Source organism: Scleropages formosus, chromosome 20 (genome assembly GCF_900964775.1).
Source record: "Scleropages formosus chromosome 20, fSclFor1.1, whole genome shotgun sequence".
Classification (NCBI taxonomy): domain Eukaryota; kingdom Metazoa; phylum Chordata; class Actinopteri; order Osteoglossiformes; family Osteoglossidae; genus Scleropages; species Scleropages formosus.
The window spans coordinates 22,848,657-22,857,934 of record NC_041825.1 but is presented as its reverse complement, the minus strand read 5'-3'; the positions used below and the strand labels follow the sequence as shown (position 1 = coordinate 22,857,934).

Below are 9,278 nucleotides of genomic sequence, written 5' to 3'. Positions count from 1 at the left end.
ACACACACACACACACACACACACACACACACCAGGCCTGAAACCATTATGCTTTTGTACTTCAGAAGGGTGTTTTCAGGGACTAGAAGGAAAGGGGAGAGAGAGAAGGAGAAAAGGTCCTGCTGTGTGAGATGTTCCACTAGGAAAGGATCCCAGTTGCCAATACCCAACATTCTGGAGAATTAACCCCCCCCCCAAAGACCTTTAAAGAAGGGAAACAATGGTTTTTGCATTAAAGTGCCTTTAATGGAAGCTTTTACACCAACACAACAATGGCCAGGGCTAGATGACAAGGATCTACAGGTATACTGCACTAAGATTTTTTTTAAGTGCCAGTTCACAAAATGAGGGGGCAGCAGTTCCATACATCATCATTCAGTTGACCTACACTGAACAAGATTTCACCATTGCACTCAAGTGCAACATCTCATTAGAAACATTGATTTGAAGATGTCCTGTCATTTGTGGCCATGCTTGTTGGGGCTGTATTCATCCCTGGAAACCCAATTCCTTGTAGAAGCCATCTATGTCAGCAATGATCACATCCATCACATTCCTCAGGGCAGCTTGTCCATCTGCATCCAGTAGTCCTTTTGCTGCAAAGACTTTTACAAGGGCTTCTTTGAACATCTGGGAGGGGAAAGGAGTCAGAGCATCACAAGTTGGCACTACCCCTTTGTAATGGGTAGCTACTGATGTATCAAGCTGTTGAGCCAGTGATTTAAAATTGGTCTTCAGCATGGAAGTCTGCATTTGTCAAACATGAGAATACTGACCTTGAAGTTATTGAGGCTTATCTTATGAATGTTGGCATGGGTTGTAGCTAAGGGTTTCAGGATTAGTGTGTGGTCTCCCTTGGCCTTCAGCAGCTCACCCAGCTTCCTCACCACTACCCCACCATGTTTCCTCACTGCTGCATTGCCAGCCAGCTCAGCAGGTGGGATGGCAGCAAATTTTGGGAACTGCTTTTGGGTATCAGGGTACTCCATGAAAAGACTAGAGAGCAAGATGTTATCAAGTTTAATAATACAGGATAACTGGTTATTCCATGCCCCAATTTAGCATGCCTTTCATCCTTGAAAGCGATGAACTCATATGCAACACATTCACTAGTCAAATTTTAGTCTTTGAGCATACACCATTCTACCTGGTCTCCTTTGGATTGCATGTTATGCTTTACTTAGTCTTAAGGCTGATACTGTTCCATCAAGCCAAGCCTTATCAGATGAACCTTGAAGGACATATTCTGGAATGAAATCCTTCCTGTGGGTTTGATACACAGTCAAAAACTTACCAATTCAGTACTTCCCCACCAATCGCATCAGGGTCAGCCTCAACAACAGCCCAGCATTTCAGAACTTTATCAAAGTCTGCCATCTGAAAACAGTTACCATGTGAATTAGAAGAGTGTCCAGACAGTAGTCCAAGTGTTACCCACAAGCAAATAAATATACAGCACCCGCCATAAGCAGGTTAAGGAGGCAATCCCATATTATCAGTGTATACTGGGGAAAATGACAAATAAGGCATGCTCAGCTTTTGTACACAGGGTGGGTCAAGTGGCCAGCTATTTTAAGTGGCCTACAACACACCAATTAGATAATGACACTGTACTATTCCAGAACTCCTTGCAGCATACCAGTTTAGCAATACTATCAGTCCTGTGTGTCATTTCTCCTCATTCATTAAGACACTAAAGATGAACCCAGGTTTTAATGAAGCTTTTAGATTGAGCAACAGTAGCATTGCAGAGCAAGGTAATCCCCACCTCATGTAGTAGTGAGGAGACTGAGGGAAGTCATCCTCCACAGAGAGAGAGCCCTACCTAGTGAAGGACAGGCATTTGCCCTGTGGCTTATAGATGTTTTCTAGTCCACCCTTTCTTAGCAAAAGCACTCTCCATGCTTAGTACCAGAAGCATTCAGAATAGTAGATAGCACTAACATTCAGGAAGTACTTCAAGTGACTTTGCCTAGATGAAAGCAGCTATTACTGTTGAATTAATTCACATATGTGAAATGACTAGCATCACTGAGCCCTTACCATTTCTTCAATTAGAATGTGACCCATACACCAGATTATATTAGTATTAATTTGATTAGAAGTTGTTTCTAGACATCTGCTTAAGTCTATAAGGCTCAGTCAAAAACACCTTAGTCAACACTTTCATCATCCAGTTAAAAACACTTACTATGATGATAGACTAAAGCAAAAAAAAAAACCAACACATACCCTAAAGACAAGCCAGATACAATCCCCAGAAAAACCGTATGAATCCTTTAAACTCCCAAACTAGCTTAACCTTGAGAGTGCCTCAACCTTCCCTTTTATACCCCCCCCACTTCACTCAACCATTACGTTGCACCTGTTACACTCTTCCCGCCTCTTCTTGCTATTACCCTACAATATAAACTCCGCCTTTTACCTGCCCCTTCTGATATTGCTATCCTTTTTTTCCAGTTTGTTTTTAATCACCCCTCACATTGCTCTTTACTTGTGTGTGTATTCAAAAGAATGGTACTTTTATTCTGGCAATATTTACACATGGGTTTCATTCTGGTTGAACCATTGCATCTCCCCTTTTCAGGTTACACTGAAATGAAAACAAGGTTCACCTGAATTAATTTGGAGTCTATTTGTGCTCAGTCTCAGAAGCTCAGCACAACTTTTACTGACTTTTTAAGGTCTCAACTGGAAGACAGATAAGATCAATTACATAATAATACCAAGGAACTGCCTGTGGTATTTCAGATTGAAGCTGCTTAGATGTAAATAAATTGGAAAAACTATATAAAAAGGTAAAGAATCAGTCCTTTACAGGAATACAATTGAGTCTCTCACACACACACACACACACACACTTTCAGAACCGCTTGTCCCATACAGGGTCGTGGGGAACCGGAGCCTACCCGGCAACACAGGGCGTAAGGCCGGAGGGGGAGGGGGACACACCCAGGACGGGACGCCAGTCCGCCGCAAGGCACCCCAAGCGAAGCGGGACTCGAACCCCAGACCCACCGGAGAGCAGGACCGCGCCCCCCACACAATTGAGTCAATTGTAACAAAAATGGAAGAAAATCTGTTATAAGTCAGACACTACTATGAAAAAGAATTCCTTTTATACTGAGCAACCAGGCAAAAAAGGGAAGAGTATTTCTGAGATTGAACAGTTGAAGATTGAAGAGTCAATTGAAGAGTAATTGACAGTGAAGTGACTGAGAAGCCAGCTACAATGCAGACAGACTTTGATCACTGGCTGAAAAAGGAAATGTTCTTCAGAGATTAATACATTTATTAATTTAACAAACATTTTTCTACAAATGCAACATACAAATGAGAGTAAACAAAAATCAAAAGTGCACTGGAGAGAGATATAGTACAGAGCAATACCAATTTTTGCCATCATACATTGTAGCTGGATATACAATTTATAGAAAATCTTTTAAGAATTTTAACAGATAAATGGAGAAAATGTATGGGACAGATAGAAGATCAGGAAAGAAGTAGGTCAAAAAAAGAAATGTTTTGAGACTCATTCTTAATCTTGAGAAGGATTGAGCACTTCTGAATGAGAGACGGAGGTCATTCCACCACACCTGAGCCAGGACCAAACTTTCAGCTTTTGATTTTGGACCTCTTGTATTGCAGGACCACCAAGTGGCCAGAGGTGGAGGAGCAGAGCTTTCTGATTCAGTTACTGAGAGCAATCAGGTTATGCAGATATCGATGAGCAGATCCATTGATGATCCATAATCAGTCTTGATCTTGGTGTAACCAACTATAGAAAGCCAGTGGAGACAAAGAGGCAAAATACAATATACAGTTTTGGGAACATGGCTAGACAGAAGTCAGTTCCAAGGCTAACATTAAACTATGCTTGGTGTTTTCCAGAACCAACTGGGCAAAGCCCTCATTCCTTATAATTCTGTGATGTGACAAAACTGAAGTTAACCAGCATTCATTGAAGTATGTATTGAGTTCTTCAGTGGCTATTTCTGTACTAGATTGTGTTGGCTTGCACTGTTATTCCATCCTGGACTGCCATCTGTTGGCTATCTTTGCAAAGCTGTAAACAGATTTGGTCTGTATAATCTTTCAATGTAAATCAGTCACAAAACTCCCAGAAACAAATCAAGCATAAGAGAATGTGTAAGTCAGAAAGAAAACCGTGTTAATGAAGCATGTTGGATGCAATGGAAATGAAGGTTAATTTGCAAAGGTAATAGCTGACTAAAATTTTGAGAGCATGGGTTAACTACACCATCTGTAATTATGCCCCCCTTCATAATAGACAGCTGGTAATATAATGGTTAGAGCTGCTGCTTTTGGACCCAAAGGTTGCAGGTTTGATTCCAACCTCTGGCTATAGTATCCTTGAGGAAGGTACTGATCTTAAAACTGCTCCAGTAAAAATTACCCAGCTGTATAAATGGGTGAATAATTGTAAGTAGCTTAATATTGTTGCTTTGTTGAAAAGTATCAGCTAAGTGAATAAATGTAATTATAGAGGCTCCTTGCAAAACTTCAGAAAATTTAGCTTCGCAGTATATCATATATGATCACTTTTCTTGCCTTTATTCTTTCATCCTCCGCTCTAATTAAATTTCAAGACCTTGGTACAGTACATCTACTTCTCAGCTGATATCCAAATTCCTAGAAGCCTAGGACAATGAATAAGCAGGTAGGTGGCTGTATTACAGACATATAGGAAGAGGAATGTCCAGTACATGCAATATAAACTGGTGACTATTTCCAGGGTAATGAAGGGACCTGCAGCCCAAATATCTATAGGTAAAATTGCTCTTTGGAGCCAGGGGGATTGTATTACCTTTTTATCACCTAGCAGCAGTACCCCCAGAGCTCTCAGTCAGCTGGACAGGACACCTGCATGAACAGATGCATTTTTATTTGTTAGCATGGCAAAGCACCACCACAATAACCAGGCATGGATGAAAAGTATCAGAAGATACTCCTTTAAGAAGCTAAGCACCAGAATATGTATAGATGTTAAATCATATCATACAGGGAATTTTAAGTCCTCCCAAATAACATTCCTCTTACAAAACTTAGTGGCATTTTAACCAAAGTAATACTGATGCATAGATGTGACCAAGTTAGAGTAGTTTTCTTGCAGACATTCCATTAGAGGTTTGAGCTCTGATGTTGAAGCTTTCAGTACCATTGTGGTTTAATTTATTCAGCTGATGTTCCTCCCTGGAAACCAAACTCGTAGAAGCGATCAGCGTCAGCAATAACCACATCCACCACATTCCTCAGTGCACTTTGTCCATCTGTATCTAGTCCTGCCTTTGTTGCCAAGAGTTCTCAAGGGCTTCGTTGAATGACTGGGAAGACGGGTATCAGATCAGCGAACTCTGTCATTGACAGTTACCAGCTGTGCCATTTAACACTTAATCCCCAATAAAACTTGAACATTTACAGGAAAAAAGAATTGGTTTTATGAAGTCACATGCCAGAGAAGGTCAGGAATGAAAATTCAATACCTGTATGAGATTTTATACCTTGAAGTTATGAAGGCCAGTCCTATGAATGTTAGCATGGGTTGTGCCCAGGGATTTTCAGGATGAAGGTGTGCTCCTCTGCCTTCAGCAGCTCACCCACCTTCCTCAGCACCACTGCTCCATGTTGTTCTACTGCTGTGTTGGCATCCAGCTCACAAGGTGGGGTGTGTGCAAATTTGAGGAACAACTTCTGGGTGTTCTGTGAACAGACTACTGCAAGAAGAGAAGAGCTTAGCCAGAATGTCATCCTTTGATGAACAAGCTTTTCATATGTTCACTTTATAAACCAACTACTGTGTAGATGCAGTTCTTCAAGAGTTTTCTCAGTACACTAGGTCACCAGTAAATCACTGCCTTAATAGATGTTTGGTTTCGTTACAGCCAATTCTGTACTTGGAACGTTGAATGGCTGCGGGGCATGTAGTAGTTTGCTAAATGGCAGTTCTTCATCATGTTAAAAAGCATTGATGTGCCCTTCTCGTACTATGAGTCAGGCACCACATAACACACATTTTGCAATAACTGATCATTTCTTGCTTTGAAATACTTTAAAATCCATCTACTAACTTGGTCAAAACCTCTCCACCAATTCCAATGTACCTCAACATTATCTCAGCATTTCAGAACCTCATCAAAAATCAGCCATCAGAAAGCAAAAAAAGGGAGGAAACAAATTGAATAGTGCCACTTAAGTTATAAACATATCTAAAGCTATGAAATAGTAACTTTATGTATTAAACTACTAGCATAGTACTCCTGAGAAATTAATCTTATTTATACCATCAGATAAAAACTCATTTATTGTTAAAGGGGGTAGAATTTAAAATAGTTAAAACATTTTCATTAATTATCAGATGCACTGGCTACCCTTTAATAAAGAGAGGTTTTGATGCCTCTTTTCATGAATCCTAAGTAGTGCTGTGCAGTATGTTTCAAATGTTGCAATCCCTACACTCATCAAGAACTGGTTAATTGAGGAATTGTTCACAAGCAGTTCTGTTTAAGTATGCTTTGCCACCATAAACACAAGTCTGGCTTTTGAAAATCCCACCAGTGAAGAAGTCTTAAAACCAGAAACCCATGCTTAATACATAATATTATTTCATTAAAAATAAATACACACAGTAAGGCTATAACAAATTGCAAAGTTGAACAATGTAAAGACTTAAAGAGAAATCAACATATATATATACCACAACAGCAATCCAGATGATTTCCACAAACACATACATCCAACCTTTCTTTCCTCCCCTGTCTGGTATCCTACGACATTTACATTTCTATTTATTCTCCCTCCCTGGTATTGCTCCCCTGCTCCACAATCTCTTTTAATGATCTCTCACATTTTATGTTACATTAATGGGATCTCAATTTGAAAAAAAACAGGCCTTTTACTCAACCTTGATTATGTCACGCCCACACCCATGACCTCAGCGTAACAAGGAACACCTGCAGCAGATTATGGGACAAGAACATAAAAGGCGTGCACAGAGCCCAAGAAGAATGGGGGACCATGTTCAGTTATTTTAAGTGGCTGGCCAGTTTTTGGGCTTGTTTCAGCTGGGTTTCCTTCTATTGAAGGATGGTGGTATCTGTCCATACATGGATTACCAAGGATTAAACTGCATCACAACAAAATACCTACATCCATTACCCTGATCACTGCTGACCTCAAACAGGTTCACCAGGCTCATTGGTTCACCATGGTAGATCTGCGAAGCACATACAACCTCATCTGTGAGGGGAATGAGTGGAAGACTGCCTTTAGTATGTCTCTGGGGCATTATGAATAGCTCATCTCTTTCAAGTGCTCTTAGTGTTTTCCAGGCCTCTGTTAGTCATGTTTTAGGTGACCTGGTCAACAAAGGCATATTGGTGCATTTAGATAATATCCTCATCTATTCCCCATTGCAAGAGCAGCATGTTCAGATGGTGTATTAGGATTGCAAAGGCTACTCCATCACTGCCTCTTTAAGGCCAAGAAGTACCAGTTCCAAAGGCAGATCTCCTTCCTAGGGTTCATCCTCAGCAAGAATGGCATCACAATGGACCCCAATAAGATGAGAACCATTCTTCACTGGCTTTGTCCCGCCTCGCTTAAGGCCCTTCAAAGGTTCTTAGGATTTGCTCATTTCTACCAGCGGTTCATTTGGGCCTTCAGTACACTTGCTGCCCCTTTGACTGCCTGCAAGACAACTAGGTTGCCCTGGTTGGAGGATGTGCAATGAGCCTTCAATCTTCTGAAGAGCAAGTTCACGTCAGCCCTGATACTCTGCCACCGGGACCCTGACCCTCCATTCCTTGTGGAGGCTGATGCTTCAGAAATGGGTAGGTGTAGTCCTTTCCCAGAGGCAGGGAGACTCTGCCAAACTGTATCCCTGTGCTTTCCTTTCAAAGGAACTGTCCTAGGCCGAACAAAACTATGATACTGGGACCCGTGAGTTACTGGCAGTGAAGCTTCTCCTTGAAGAGTGGAAGCACTGGCTAGAGGGAGCCAAATACCCCTTTGTGGTCTTCCAGAATCACAAGAACCTGGAGTATCTACAAACGGTCAGGCAACTAACACCCAGACAAGCCAGGTGGGCACTCTTCTTACTTCAATTTTCACCTACAGACCTGGTGGGAAGAACACCAAGGCAGATGCCCTCTCTTGATTATATGAGAAAGACCCAGAGTTCATCCTGCCCCTCGCATGCTTCATAGCCCTGGTTCAGTGAGATTTCCTTCAAGACCTCACTCAAGCTACTGAATGCGAGCCACCTGGTAAGCCAGAAGGGAAACTGTTCTCCCCCCCTTCAAATGCGGTCCACTCTCTTGCAATGGGCCCATGACCTTCCTGCGGCTGGCCACCCCAGGTTCAGTTAGACCCAGGACCTTCTGCAGAAGATCTGGTGCCTCTCCTTGCAAGAGGACACCCAGGACTATGCTTGGGCCTGTCAGACTTGCGCCCAGCTAAACACTCAAACCAGAAACCTGCGGGTCTGCTGGAACCTCTGCTGGTACCCAACTGCCCATGGTCTCACATTGTCCTGGACTTCCTGGCCAACCTGCCCAATTCAGATGGTAAGACCACTATTATGACTGTTACTGATCACTTTTCCAGGGGCTGTCATCTGGTGCCTCTCTCCAAGCTGGCTTCGGTGCTGGAAACTGCAGCGCTGCTGTTTCTGCATGTCTTCCATCTCTATGGCCTGCCTGAGGACATCGCTTCCAATTGAAGACCTCAATTCACCTCCTGTCTCTGGAGGGCATTCTGGCAGAAGCTAGAGTCAGTGAGTCTCATCTCTGGGTACCATTTGCAGGCCAACGGCCAGGTAGAACAGCTACAGCAGGATATAGGCTGGTTCCTGTGCAGCTATTGCTCAGAGAAGCTGCAGCAGTGGGTATGGTACCTGCCCTGGGCTGAGTGTGCCCACAATGCTCTCACTCATACTTCTACAGGCTGTTCTCCTTTCCAGTGCATGCCAGGATACCAACCCTTACTGTTACCCTGGCAACCAGGGTCCAGTGATGTACCTGTGGTGGACACCTGGTACCGCACCAGCAGAGGTATGGCAAGATGTAGGAGGTGCCTCCGTACACAGCCAGGCCTTTCTTCTTTCTTCTGCCTGGGCAGAGAGTCTGGCTGTCCACCAGGGGTCTCCGAGGGCTGTACATGTCCTGGAAGTTCAGGCCCAGTACCTGGGACCCTTGAAGATCATTCAAATTACCCCAGTATCCTACTGCCACAACATCTGCAGGTCTACCCAACCTTCC

The 9,278-nt window shown here is 42.8% G+C and overlaps 1 protein-coding gene across 1 annotated transcript; it reads right to left on the bottom strand.

The window, feature by feature from the left end:
* Nucleotides 1-238: 238 nt before the first annotated feature.
* LOC108939945 (myoglobin-like) lies at nucleotides 239-2,279 on the bottom strand. The gene is made up of 4 exons (XM_018761639.1): nucleotides 2,233-2,279; nucleotides 1,295-1,377; nucleotides 777-996; nucleotides 239-630 (listed from the first exon to the last, which is right to left on the bottom strand). Exons 2-4 carry the CDS (start codon nucleotides 1,375-1,377, stop codon nucleotides 490-492), a joined length of 444 nt encoding a protein of 147 aa, XP_018617155.1. The 5' UTR covers nucleotides 2,233-2,279; the 3' UTR covers nucleotides 239-489.
* Between the last annotated feature and the right edge of the window lie 6,999 nt (nucleotides 2,280-9,278).

What these genes read in the sequence shown, in the direction of transcription:
- LOC108939945 (XM_018761639.1), bottom strand. Translation starts at nt 1,377, where the DNA reads ATGGCAGACTTTGATAAAGTTCTGAAATGCTGGGCTGTTGTTGAGGCT. An exon ending in GGTGGGGAAGTACTGAATTG is followed by an intron (nt 997 to 1,294) that starts GTAAGTTTTTGA and finishes CTTGCTCTCTAG; the next exon opens with TCTTTTCATGGAGTACCCTG. An exon ending in TAAGCCTCAATAACTTCAAG is followed by an intron (nt 631 to 776) that starts GTCAGTATTCTC and finishes TTCCCCTCCCAG; the next exon opens with ATGTTCAAAGAAGCCCTTGT.